The sequence below is a fragment of the Antechinus flavipes genome, chromosome 3 (genome assembly GCF_016432865.1).
Source record: "Antechinus flavipes isolate AdamAnt ecotype Samford, QLD, Australia chromosome 3, AdamAnt_v2, whole genome shotgun sequence".
In the NCBI taxonomy this organism is placed as follows: domain Eukaryota; kingdom Metazoa; phylum Chordata; class Mammalia; order Dasyuromorphia; family Dasyuridae; genus Antechinus; species Antechinus flavipes.
The window spans coordinates 168046773-168061541 of record NC_067400.1 but is presented as its reverse complement, the minus strand read 5'-3'; the positions used below and the strand labels follow the sequence as shown (position 1 = coordinate 168061541).

Genomic DNA, 14769 nt, shown 5'->3' with positions numbered 1-14769 from the left:
ATATGTAGATATTTTAGATGAAAAGGACAGAAAAAGGACTTTTATGAGACTGATAAAAATCAGCCTCAGGAAAAAATACTGTCCCCTCAGATAAAAATGCTTTCAGAGAGAGACAGACTGTTCTGAGAACCTGAAAGAAAAATGTCCTTCAGATAATTGTACTAAGAAAAGCTACTTATTTATTTATCTTGCAAGGCAACTGGGGTTAAGTGAATTGTTTAGGATTACACAAATAGTTAAGTGGTCAAATGCCTCAAGCAGGATTTGAACTCAGGTCCTTTTCACATGGAGAGTGCAAGAAAACCTATTCAAAGACAAAGAATGAACTGAGTTGAGAAGATGGCTATCAGACATCCTGTTCCATCAGCCAATTTATATAACTTCAGAGTTTTTATGGTTATAACAGAGAAATTAAAAGTCAATTAACTATTTGGGTCATTCAGGATATTTAAGTAAGGACTAATATGTCATATATAGGAGATGTATTTACTGAGTTTAACATTATAAGAGATGGGTCATTTTTATGAGGAGGCAAGAGAAGATGGGTCATTCTTTATGAGTTCAGTCAAGTTCAGGCATTACAAAGTATGGGAGATTAGACTCAGATCAACATCATACACCACATTCCACATTAAAGTCAAAACGGATAGAGATCATTGCATTGAAAATGAGAAGTAAAGTAGATCATGTTCCTTTTTCAGCTATGAGTATAAAATGCATTCTTAGGCAAAAAAAGAATGTACGTAAGATGTGTTCTTAGGCAAAAACAAGCGATTACATAAGATAAAAATAGATATTTTGATCACATGAAAAAAAGCTTCTGGAAAAATATAATGCATCTATGATAAGAAAAAAAAAAAAAAAGCAGTGTCTTCCCAATAGAGGGAAAAAGGAAGGAAAGGAAGGGGAGAATTTAGAACATAAATTTTTAAAAAATGAATGTTAATGACTTTTTTAGAAACGATTTGCATAATTTCACATGTGCCTTCTCAATGCAGATGAGGTGAAGAGGGAGGAAGGAAGAGAATCTGGAACTCAAAATAAATGTAAAAAAGTTGTTTTACATGTAATTGGAAAATTTATATATATATAAACAAAACAAAAAATGTTAAATATTGTTGCTACATCTAATGTAGATGTAGGAGAGAAATGAAATAGTGAATATTTAATAGAAAAAGGAAAAAAGCAAATAGGAAAAAAGTCTTTGTAGCTAATTTTGCTGATAAAGATTTAACAACAAAAACATACAAACTAAAATATACTTCAAATGAAATTGAAAGGGTCTACACAAAGGTAATGCATCTCTGGTAAGAAGGGAAGTTGTCAACAGGGGAAACAAATCTTTGAATCAAATATTTTTGATAAAGTTATGACATATCCAAGCAATCAAATAACAGAAATATATAAGACCAAGAGCCATTCTCCAATAGCCAAAGGTAGACACAGTTCTCAAAAAGAACTAGAAATGCTATTAACAATCATACAAAAATGGCCAAAATCCCTAATAAAAGAAATTTAAATCATATCGAGAAAAATGGCAGATAATGAAGGATAAGAATAGTCATTGTTGGTGGAGCTGTGAATTAATCCAACTATGTTGGACAAAAAAATTAGAATTATGCAACTAAAATAACTAATTCATATCTTTAACCCAGATATTATTAGGTGTATAGCCCATTGACGTCACTGATTTAAAAAAAAATAGGCCCCATATGTAGCAAAACATTTATAGGAGCACTTTTTGTGATAGCAATGAACTGGAAACAAAGTAGATAAATGCCCACTGATAAGGGAATGGATACTTAAATTGGGGCAATTAGGAGGTACAGTAGATAGACTGCCAGGTCTGAGTCAAGAAGATTTATGTTCATGATTTCAAGTCCAGCTTCTGACACTAGCTGTGTGACCCTGAGCAATTTCTTTAACCCTATTTGCCTTAGTTTTCTCATCTGTAAAATGAGCTGGAGAAGGAAATGGCAAACCACTCCAGCATCTTGGCCAAGAAAATCCCAAATGGAGTCACGAGCAGTTGGATACACCTAAAATGACTTAGCAACAAAATTATATATTACTGTGCTGTAAGAAGGGATAAATATGATGAATATAGGAAAGCAAAGACTCATGATACAGAATGAAGCAGAGCCAAGAAAACAATCTTCATAATGACTGTAACATAAATGAAATGAACATTAAAATAACTGAAAGTAAATTTTGCAAAATTACAAAGAACAAGTATGGCTCCCTAAAGGAGACACATGAGATGACAGCTCCCATGCTCTTTTGCAAAGAGTGGAAGTTGACAGGTGGTGAAACATTGCATGTTTTATATAGGACTGCTTGCCATCTAGGGGAGGAGGTGGAGGGAGGAAATCAGAACAGAAGCGAGTGCAAGGGATAATGTTGTAAAAAAAAAAAAGTACCCTGGCATGGATTCTGTCAATATAAAGTTATTATTAAATAAAATTAAATTAAATTTAAAAAAAAAAACAAAGAAACATTGCATGTTTTCAGATTTTTGATGAATTGACTGGTTTTAATGATTGCTTTTTCTCTTCTTCCTCTTTAAAAATATTCTGTGGATAGTGAGGGAAATTTAGGTGATGTAAAAACAAAAAATATCAAAACTATTTTAAAAAAAATGAATAAAGATAATTTTTTTTAAAAGATAATTTTTAAAAAGAAAGCATAAAAAGGTTAAACCAAAACTTCTTAAACCATGAGTCACAATCTCATATGGGGTTTCACAATATGATGGTTATGAAAAATTTGGCAACAATAAAAGGTATCAAATATTCCACTAACATTTCATTCTTTATGCAAAAAATAAATAAGCACAGCCAATCTGGTTAGTATGTAAATTTGCTTTCATCTTTAATAAATGGTAAAATTATATATAAATATATATACATACATACACCAATGAATTATTTAAAGATAAATTTCTTTATGATTTATTATCAGTAATTACTTGATTTGTATACCTATTTTATATATTTACATACATAGAGTTTGCAAAAAAAAAAATTTCTTGGACAAAAAGGAGTTGCAAGTTAAAAAAAAAAATTTAAAAAGCCTGGGTTAGGCAATGAACATATAAAGAAGGAAAGAAGCAAGAGAAGATACTCATAAGAAGAATCAGGGTAAAAAAGATAACACTCAACTGACAATGGGACTCTGCAACTGTTCTGCCAGAAGTGTATAATTGGAAACAAGGTATTGTTTTGCTGTAATGAAGAAAGGCCAAGTCAGAAGAAAGAAATGACTAAAGCCAATTAGAATTTCTACCTAATGCTGGTTATACTTTGTTTTGGAAGAGGACCATGACATCAGAGAGGTGACGCCATGCCATGGAAGTGAATTGGATTTAAGTGAAGGAAGGCTGGGCAAGGTCACCCACCTGACTTTCGCCTTCAAAGCCATCTGGGTCCAATGGGCAGATCTACTAATCAGGACATCTTGAACAGGACTTGGACTTTTTAAGTTAAGGTCTTTTTCAGATCTCAGTTTGTCTAACATGCCCATTTAGTGATTATGACTTACTAACAAAGGAGGCAGAGAATGGCCTCTTTTACCTAGTCAAAAAATAAAAATAAAAAAATATATGTATATATGCATACATATATGTATATATTAATCTGTGAGGGAAAGACCCTCAAAGGTTTCTGGCCAAAACAGAAACAAATGCTATTTACATTCACTTTGAGCCTAGTGAGGCATGGATTGGGACCTTCTGTTGGCCAGTCAATGAGAGCCAATGATTTGGATTTAAGGTATGGTCCTTAAGAAAGGAATCTAATTGGTAAAAGGTTTCAGGGATCAAAACTTACATTCTATTAGAAGACTACCGAAGGAAAGCTCTCTGAGTTTCTTATGATATCTGTAAACTGAGAAATGGGAAATCTCTCAGGAGTGCCTATGTTGCCCTCTATAGCTTAAAAAGGAGAAGAAAGGGCTTTACACAGTCTGAAAGAAAACAAATTTGGATCAAGATCTCACACAACATCACACAATAAGCTCCAAATAGTTATATAATCAAGATATAAAAAGTCATATTATATGCAAAAATAGAGGAGAAAGGGAAAAAATACTTTTAACAGTTATGAACAGAAGTTTATGATTAAGGAATAGAAATCACAGAAAATAAAATGGTCAATTTTTATTAATAAAATTGAAAAGTTTCATGATTTTTCCCCTTTTTTGATTTTTCTTTCACAATATAATATGGAAATATGTTTAGGATGATTGTATATGTATGACCTATATCATGTGGCTTGCTGCTCAGGAAGATGGGGAAGTAAGGGAAAGTGGAAGAAAAAAATTGGAACCTCAAATCTTACAGAAATGATGCTGAAAACCATCTTTATACATGTAACAGGAAAAAGGAAATACTATTAAGCAAAATAAATAAATAAAATTGAAAACTGAAAAGTTTTTGCACCAAAAAAATTGATGCTTTTAAAATGAGAAGTAAAACAATTAAATGGGTAAAGACTTTGGTGGAAAATTTTTTTTGATAAAGATCACATAAGGAACGGATTCAAATATATAAGACTGACGACCACTCCTCATAGAAAAATGAATAAAGGATATGAACAGACAGTCTTTGTTGTGTACTGTTTTCTAGAGCTCCAAGTTGGGGTGATTAAAATATTGAGTCCTGCTTTCTAGAGGCCCCAAGATGAGGTGATTAAAATATACCTTCCTAGTGGAGAAGTGATAAGGCGTGACTCCCGAGGAAGGTGAGAAAATGGAGTCCGTTTATTTCAAGGGCTTTCCCCTTTTTATAATGTAACAAACACTGAGCACGTGGGACCACATAAACAACTTGCTATGTAGTTTGCCACCTGATATCACTCTTCCACCTGGTATCACTCTGCTTCAATTTCAACACAGGTTGTCACTGCCCCCTGACTTCTCAGGAAGGCTGAGAGCCCTTAGGGGAGATGAGGAGCTGAACCAGACATTGTCAGCAGGTTCCCTCTGGGCTGAAGAATCTTATGCCTTACCCAGAGTTTCCCCACTGACTGTGACCCTCTACAAGTCCTCAAAGAAAACTATCTATCTAAGCAATCAATAAGCAATCTAAAACAACTTAGAGGCTTTAAGTTTAACTTATAAGACTGGCAAAGATGATTTAAAAAGAAGAAAGTGACAATTGTTGGAGAGGTTGCAGAAAGACAGATGTTAAATCTGTGAATTGGTCTAGCTATTCTGGAAAGCAATCTGGAAATGTGCTTGTACTCCAGAGATCAAAGAAGAAAAAAAAGACTCACATGGGCAAAAATATTTATAGCAGCTTTTTTTTGTTGTGGTGGTAGCAAAGAACTATAAACTAAAACGAATACTCACCTCTTGGAGAACAGCTGAACAAATTATGGTATGTGGAACAATGGATTATTATTACATAAGAAATAACAAAAGGTTATCTAAGAAACCTGGGAATACTTTTATGAATGGATACTAGAGTAAAGAGAATAGAACTAGGAGAACAATTTATAAATTGGAAAGGATTAAAATCTTTGAGTAATGATAACCATATTTCTAGAGGACAGAAGATGAAGCATGCTAGCCATTTTCTGACTTGGGTGAAAATTCTAAGTTGCAGGATAAAACATGCACTTTTAATAGAGAAAATGTGTGGATTTTTTTTTTTTTGCTTGTCTATACTTATTTGTTTCAAAAGACTGTAGGGTTTTTCCTATTTTTATTTGATGTAAGGAATTTGAGATCAAGGAGAAGTAGTATTGAAAAGAAAAGAAAATCACTTAAACATCCTTAAAAATCCACAAGAGGAAAGAAAAGGAAGTTCAGGGGGAAACACAAATAAGAAGAACTATTTTGAAAATAACATGTTGAATATAATTTAGAAAATCAAGCTATAGGTAACAGAGATTTGGAATTTCCCACATAATCCTCTTTATCAAATGGAAATATTTTCTTAAAGAGGTGCTTATTAAATTAAGAATAAAAATAACATTTTCTTTTGAGATAAGTATTATAGCTGTATACTGACATTTCCCCAAAAGAATACAACATTTTCTCAGTATCCTGCCAAGGGTGGATAGATGTTTAAAAAAAAAAATCCTCATTGGCCTGAAAGGAGAAGAGAAATAGCTTTGCCCGGGAAAGAAGACTCAAGACTTGAAGAAGGGCTCCTAGCAAACAAGGCATTTTGACTAGCAGGTGATTCATGGAGTCAGACTAAAATGTCCTAAAAGAGTTCATGTTTGGTAATCACTGGTGTTATTGTGACTGGTTTTATATCAATGGGAAATACATAGATGAGACTCAAGAAGTAATATGTAATGAGCGTATATTTCCTATTTCATTGCTGTTGTTGAGTTGTTTTAGTCATGTCCAACACTTCTTAAACCCATTTGGAATCTTTGACAAAGATACTGGAATGGCTTGCTATTTCCTTCTTCAGCTCATTTACAGATGAAGGAATTGAAGCAACATTCAATGATTTGCCCATGTTCACATAGCTAGTAAGATTCTCAGACTGGAGGTGAATGCAAGTCTTCCTGACTCTGGGCCCTATCTATAACTTAGATCTACCCATCATATATTGTGTTTACATCAGGCAAATCTCTAATTTTTTAACTATAGAAGGATAGATTTCCTTTCACCACAAATTTTTTCTTAAGTAAATACTCATCTTTTTTCAAAGGTATCACTTACACACTCAGTTCTAACTTTTCCCATCCGAAATCTCACTTACCTTGTACTGAAATATCTTTTAACCTGTACAGTTGGTAACCTCTCATTATGCATATTTAACAAATATTTTTTCATCACAAGTTGTTTACCACATCTATAGACACAGTGATGAGGGTATGAGTAAGAGAAAGCAAGTTAATTTTGTCCAAAGGACAAAATTACAAGTAGAAGAATTAACTGATAAAGAAAAGTTAGAGCAGCCTATTTGGCTAGTCTGGTTCCCAAGTTTTGTAAACCACAGGTTAGATGCCAAAAGTGATATTCATCTTTATACTGATTGCTATATTTCCAGTCTGAACAAAAAAGGACCAATGAACCAAGTGCCATTTTGAGTGGTAATGACATAGCTTTGACACGAATAGTTTCTAGGATTCCACTGTCTGCATTCTAAATACAGAGTCAATTCCAAATTTTCATGATTACAAAACACATTCATCTGTTTTAGATTTAAAACAAAACTAAGAATAGTCTCATAATTTGCTCTTTGTTAGTATGCTGCTTTGTTTTTCTATGAATGTTCTTAAGTTCAAATCAATTAAACATTAATCATTTATACTTTGTCCCAAACATTATGCTAGGTCTTGGGGATTCAAAGATTAAAAAAAATTACGGTCCTAACCATCAGGAAGCTTACAATCTATTGAGATACCATTCTCCAATTGATAAATGGTCAAAGGATATGAACAGACAATTCTCAGACAAAGAAATTGAAACTATTTATAGACATATGAAAATATGCTCCAAATCATTATTAGTCAGAAAAATGCAAATTAAGACCACTCTGAGATACCACTACACACCTGTCAGATTGGCTAGAGTGACAGGGAAAGATAATGTGGAATGTTGGAGGAGATGTGGGGAAACCGGGACACTGATACATTGTTGGTGGAATTGTGAACATATCCAGCCATTCTGGAGAGCAATTTGGAACTATGCTCAAAAAGTTATCAAACTGTGCATACCCTTTGATCCAGCAGTGTCTCTACTGGGCTTATACTCCAAAGAGATACTAAAGAAGGGAAAGGGACCTGTATGTGCCAAAATGTTTGTGGCAGCCCTGTTTGTAGTGCCTAGAAGCTGGAAAATGAATGGATGCCCATCAACTGGAGAATGGTTGAGTAAACTGTGGTATATGAATGTTATGGAATATTATTGTTCTGTAAGGAATGACCAGCAGGATGAATACAGAGAGGACTGGGGAGACTTACATGAACTGATGCTAAGTGAAATGAGCAGAACCAAGAGATCATTATATACCTCAACAATGATACTGTTTGAGGATGTATTCTGATGGAAGTGGATCTCTTCGATAAAGAGAGCTAATTCAGTTTCAGTTGATCAAAGATGGGCAGAAGCAGCTACACCCAAAGAAAGAACACTGGGAGATGAATATAAACTGCTTGCATTTTTGTTTTTCTTCCCGGATTATTTATACCTTCTGAATTCAATTCTCCCTGTGCAACAAAAAAACTGTTTGGTTCTACACACGTATATTGTATCCAGGATATACTGTAACCTATTCAACATGTAAAGGATTGCTTGCCATCTGGGGGAGGGGGTGGAGGGAGGGAGGGGAAAAATCAGAACAGAAGTGAATGCAAGGGATAATACTGTAAAAAATTACCCTGGCATGAGTTCTATCAATAAAAAGTTATTTAAAAAAACACAATCTATTGAGATAGGAAATATATCTATCATGCCAGGAGGGAGGATAAGTTCATGGGTAGTGGCTACAGGTGTTCTACCCCACCATCCTAAAACCAGCATCTGCTTGTATATAGTAAAACATTAAGTTATTCCAAAACTCTTCAATAATGAGCATTTCAAGGGTTGACTAGTCTTAAAGGTTTTTAATTCCATGAGAATTAATTTAATTTTAATTAATTTAATTAATTTAATTCCATCTTTCATTATCTTTTTTTCCTCTACTTTCTAAGCTATATGAGAGGCAAAAAAGTAAAGTGGATAGAGAGCTGGCCTTGGTGCTAGGCTAGGTAAGTTTGAGTAAGTCAATTAATATGAGAGTGACTTTGACAACTCTCTAATACTATAAGTTTCAGAGAAGGTATAGATCTCCACGGTAGAGGAAAATGCTCATGCCAATGAAATCACAGAGAGATAGCCTGGATGATCTCTAAGAGATTTGAGAAAAGTTGCTGGAAACAAGCAATGGAAAGGTATTCATAAACTTACCTGACTTTCTCCTTTATGGTCTGGTTAGAGTAACAATTTGGATTCTCAGGAATGCAAAGAACCCTCCCTTACTGCTAAATCACCCAAAACTTAAATGTGAGCTATATGGAAGCCGGTAGCTGAATAGCATTTAGGCTAGAAAGTTGTTCAACAAGTTGAATATTGCCTTCTACTTATAGAATTTCTACATCCTATAGAAACTATGTTATGAATATATCAAATTTATTTGATTTTTGTCAAATATGATAACATATGTACAAACTTAGATATACTGTGTACAAACTTAGAGCATTATCTAAATGCTAGCTCTGATATTTTGTTTCCTCTAAATCTTAAGTTTTTTAAGGACAAAAATAACATTTTATTTTCTTTCTGGTTATCTAGTTTGTTGTTGTTCTGATCTGTCCAACTATTCATGACCTTATCTGGGGTTTTCTTCACAAATATAGTAGTTTTCCATTTCCTTTTGAACTCATTTTACAGATCAGAAAACCGAGGCAATCAACTTCCTTAGGGTCACACAGCTAGTAAGGGTGACCCAGGAATCAAATTTGAACTCAGGAAGATAAGTTCCAGATTTCAGGCCCTATACTCTATCTGTGGCACATCTAACTGCTCTTAGATGCTTATTTTCTAATATCTTCCCATGGCAATTGGTAAAATGATTTATGCCCAGCAATCACTCAGTAATTGCTTATTAATGGAAAAAATTTCCTAAAACTTAAAGGGAGAGTTTCTTTAAGTAAATCCAAAAAGATATACTTACAGAACAGGATGAACAATCAACTCTGGGCTATATGACTTAATCACTGGAGCTGCATCTTTGGTACAGAATACATGGGAGAGATCTGCACCCTGGAAAATAATTAAAAAAAAAAGCTTTACTGTAACCTAGATCATCTATTGGGTAACTAAAAAAGTTATCATTAATATTTCACTTAAGAACAAGACAATTAATATTAAATGAGTCACTATATGGAATAATAGAGGAAAAAACCTCTTATCCAAAACCAGTTCTAGCTTTTGACATTTTTATTTGTATAGAGATATACATAATTAACACATATAGTTATAGGGTAGAGAATATATGAACTAAGCATGATCAAAATGCAAAGAATCTAAGGGAAAAAATATATGTAAAGTGGGTGTCACTACCTAAGAGGCTATAAATTAAAAACCAAATTAAACCTACATGCAATATGCAAAGAGATCTAACAGTTCTAACATGTTTTTTCTTTTTTTAAATAATAATTTTATAGTTTTCAACATTTATCCTTGTAAAACCTTATGTTCCAAATTTCCCCCCCTCCCTTTCTTTCTTCCCCCCTTCCCTTAGATAGCAAGTAATCCAATATAGGTTAAATATGCAATTCTTCTAAACATATTTCCACATTTCTCATGCTGTACAAGAAAAATTGGAACTAAAAGTAAAAAAACTGAGGAAAAAAAACAAGTAAATAAACAAAAAAGGTGAAAATACTACGCTGTGATCCACTTTCACTCCCCATAATCCTCTCTGAATGCAGATGGCTTCTCTCCATCACAAGACTATTGGAATTGCCCTAAATCACCTCTTTGTCTAACATGTTTTTCACTTTTTTAAATTAGCCTATTCTCTGAAAATTTATAGCCATGATCTATACTGTGATGTTTGCATTGTGTTTTTCTTGCTGCAGAAGTGATATTCTCAATTACTCAATACATGAATAAATGTCAGGTTTTTGGTTTTGTTTTGTTACAAACAACAAAAACTAGAAACAGGAGAAGTTTGTAATGAGCAAAATATCCTTATTGTAGCACTCACTCATGAAATTCAAGACTAACCTTGTGAATATTACTCAGTTAAAGCAATATTCAGTCTCAAACAAATGGATTTTTGTCACAGTTCTCAAAAGAACTTAAAATTCTACAGACTTAGAAATATTAATATGAAATGTTGCTCAAAATCACTGGTATAAGAAATGAAAAACAAGCTGAGGTTTTACCCATACCCAACAAAATGGCAAAGATGGAAGATAAAATGGAAATAGTTAATAATAGAGGCACTGCAGAGAGATATATTAAAAGACATTGTTGGTGGAGTTGTAAATAGTTGAACCAGTTCCAAAAAGCAAATTGGAATTATGCTTTTAAAAAATTGATAAAACTGTCCATATCCTTTGACTCAAAAACTGAAAAAAAAAAAAAAGTCAAGGAAAGGAGGAAAGATCCCATATGCACTGAAATATTCAGAGTAGCTCTTTTTTGTGGTAGTCAATAACTAGAAATAAAAGTAGATACCCATGGATTGGAGAACGGCTAACCCATCTGGTATATGAGTGGAATGAAATACCTCCTGCACAATAATGCTGTACGTAGAAAAACTAATAGAAACTGATAAAGTGAAGTAACCAAAACAAGGAAAACTATACATAAATGTAGCTATGTGATAGATTGGAGTCAGAAAGAATTAGATTCAAATCCTGCCCTAAATAATTACTAGATTTATGACTCAAGAATGTCCTAGTCTGTCTGCCTCAGTTTCCTCATATGTAAAGTGGGGATAATAATAGCACCCACATCTCAGGGTAATTGGAAGAATAAAATGAGATATTTGTAAAATGCTTGTGCAAACCTTAGTCTATATAAGTTCTATATAAATGCTAAAAATATAAAGAGAAAAAACAACAAAAAACCCCAAGTGCTTTGTAATTACAGTGACTTTGAAGGATGGTTAAATAAATGCAGCTCTCTCCTCTTTGTAGTGGTATGATATTATGAAATACTGCAAATGTCATCAGACTTAGTTGGCAAATTTACTGTTGGTTGTTTCCCTCCCTATTCTTTCTGACAGCTGTTCCCACCAGGGTAGTGGAAGCCTCCAAATTTGGATTTTTTTTTTTGTTTTATTTTAAATAACCATATTTAATATAACTGGTTTTTCTTGCGACTGTTTTTTAAAATTCTTTTTTAACGATTTTGTGCATCTAAAAGCATTATTCTGTAAAGGGGTCTATAACACAAAAAAGTTTAAATAGTTCCTGCAATAGGAAGACTACAAATACAAATAAGCAAATGGAATGTCAAAAAAAAAAAAAAAAAAAAAGCTCCGTCATTCCTCTATAGAATATTTGTCCCAATGGTACCAGGAAACGTAGCTTTCTTTAATCCATAAGAATCAAAGATAATTCTGGAGAAGAAAGAGATGTTCCTTTCTTGTGAGCACTACTTTATGTTCTCTATTTTATAGAATTATTACATAGAACATAAAAAATTCTATATGTACAATCAGAAGCTAATAGTACAATCTAAAGAGCAATTACTATAATAGCTAATGGGGGAAAAGAAAAAAGACTAATAAATTCATTTTGTTAAGAAATAAATTAACTCATATTGATAAAGAAGATTCTTGAGAGAGTAATAGGTAAAATGAGTGAGCTGAGTATTTGCAAAAATGGAAAAAAGTTATCTTCTGAAATGATGAGACTTTGAGGTGACTGGCTAAAATTTTTCACACAACCAAAATACTATGAATAATTTTGTCATTTTAGTCCTGATTAGGTAATAAATTGTATATTCAGTTAATTAGTAAGATAATATCAAAACATGCTCCTAGATTATGCTACATTTTAGGATAATAAGACATATGAAATGAATCAAATGGCTGCCTGAAGGGAAGGCTATCTATATATATGTGAAGAGTGACCAACTCTATAACATATACTATACTCTATTTTTTTTTTAATTTTTTGTTTTAAGCAATAACTCTCTAGGTAGGAAAATGATATACATGTAAATGAAGATGATATAAAACAAAGGTATCCATGAAATTAATAAAGTAATTTTAAAGCACATTAAAACAAAACATCATACAAATTTTACTACTTCATTTTAAAAAATGCTTTTTTTTTTTTTTTCCTGATTTGTATCACTCAAGTTCCCATTAGGATAAGACATAAACAGACAGGAAATTAAGAAATTTAAATAAACATACCACTTTGAGGGCTGCAATTCCTGCAAAGTATGGCGCCCCTGTGTAGCTTAAAAAAGAAAAAAGATTTAAATATTTAAACCCACAAATCTTGCAAGATTCTCTAAGGATCTCCAAAATGTATTCAGTTATCACGATGGAAATCATATGAAATGTAAAATTAAATTTAAAAAAATGAAAAATGAAAAATTACCACCACTTAAAGCTCGCTCATCCTTAAAAATATTATACATAATGATAATTTCTTAATAATAAATACATCATAATAATAAATTCTTAATGTCAACTATATAGGAACAATTTTGAATAACAATTTTGAATACTTTTTTTCAGCCTACTAGTTTATCTAAAATTTGCATAAATTGTACCTATTTAGCCTACTAGTTTATCTAAAATTTGCATAAATTATACCATATCTACTAGCATTGATCAAATGATAAAGTGTTTTTCAAATCTTAAGTCAATTAGAGCAGCTGACTGGATAAAGTGCCTGGACTGGAGGCAAGAAGACTCATTTTCCTAAATTCAAATCTGGTCTCAGACACTTTGTAGATTGTGATCTTGGGCAAGTCACTTAATCCTGTTTGCCCTCCTGTTTCCACATCTATAAAATGAACTGGAGAAAGAAATGGCAAACTACACCAGTAAGAAAACAAGAAGAGTCAGACTCAACTGAAAAATGACAACATGTCAATTGTTATCAAGATATTCTCATGAAGTTAAGGTTAATAGTCAAAACTATTTATATTTTATGTTCTTCTGCATAACTGGAAAATTCAATTGAGATAATGGTCAAATGTATGATTTATTAAATTTTGGGAAGGGAAAAGGTGCAGAGCCCTTAATCCATGATTTCATCAGTTCAAGGAACTCATGATATAGAAGTTCCCTCTACCAATGCAGAGCAGGAACTCATTTATACCATAGAGATAGTCTTAGAAAGGTTCTTAGGATATTGTCAAATTAAATGATTTTTTCCAAATCTTAGAAACTAAATTATATCTGAAGGACTTACATATCTTTCTCACTCTTAAAACTGGTCCTCCATCTACTGCTTCTCTCAATAAGACAATAAAAAAATTGTTTCATTTTAAAGTTTCAATAATATTAGGTTTAAACTAAGAATAATTCTATATGATCTTTCATTTAATAAATATTTCCTGAGTGTCTATTATATCTACTAGGCATTACACTAAATATTTACCATTATCTTAATGATACACACACAAACACACACAAAACACTACATATACTGAATTTCCAAAAGGGTGAGTACCAAATTCACAAAAATAGTGATTAAAGCTAACAAATATCATGTCCATAGAATTAAATGTACATTATTCAGGACAAAAAAATGAATAATATTATTTCTACCAGTTTCCTTCTTATTAAGAAGGATGTCAATATGTAGCCCTTTTAACAGCTACAATGAAACCTATAAGACTTCCATCAACTGATGCAAAGTAAAATGACCAGAATAAGAATAATTTATACAATAAAAACAATACTGTAAAAATGAACTGAAAATTCCAGGGAACCAATGATAAATAAAGCATGCTCCACACCTCCTGACAGACAGGTGACAGACTAGGGCATAATGAGACATCGTTTTAGACCCCCTTCAATGAAGAAATCTGTCTTGTTTGACTATCCATTTTTGTTAAAGATGTCTGTTTGTTTGTTTTTGATAGTGGAAATATTGGTGAAAGGGAGAAAAATCTATTTTTTGTCACTTGGAAAAAATAAAATTAAATTTAAAAAACATCTTTAAAGAAAAAAAACATTCAAAAGGTAGAGAGAGTACATTCTAATAGGAGCATAAGAAAGGAGGTGTCTTTTCTGGAATATACTGAAAATGGATTCAAGTTTATAAGAATTCCCCAAGA

At 32.5% G+C, this 14769-nt stretch overlaps 1 protein-coding gene across 7 annotated transcripts in view; it reads right to left on the bottom strand.

The window, feature by feature from the left end:
- Window positions 1–14769, bottom strand: part of NAXD (NAD(P)HX dehydratase) — an 86174-nt gene that overhangs the window by 41551 nt on the left and 29854 nt on the right. For all 7 annotated transcript variants that reach the window (XM_051984189.1, XM_051984190.1, XM_051984192.1 and 4 more), the window contains 2 exons: window positions 12887–12932; window positions 9680–9768 (listed from right to left, as the gene is read on the bottom strand). In XM_051984189.1, the coding sequence (XP_051840149.1) occupies window positions 9680–9768; window positions 12887–12932 (135 nt within the window). The remainder of the gene's footprint in view (window positions 1–9679; window positions 9769–12886; window positions 12933–14769) is intronic.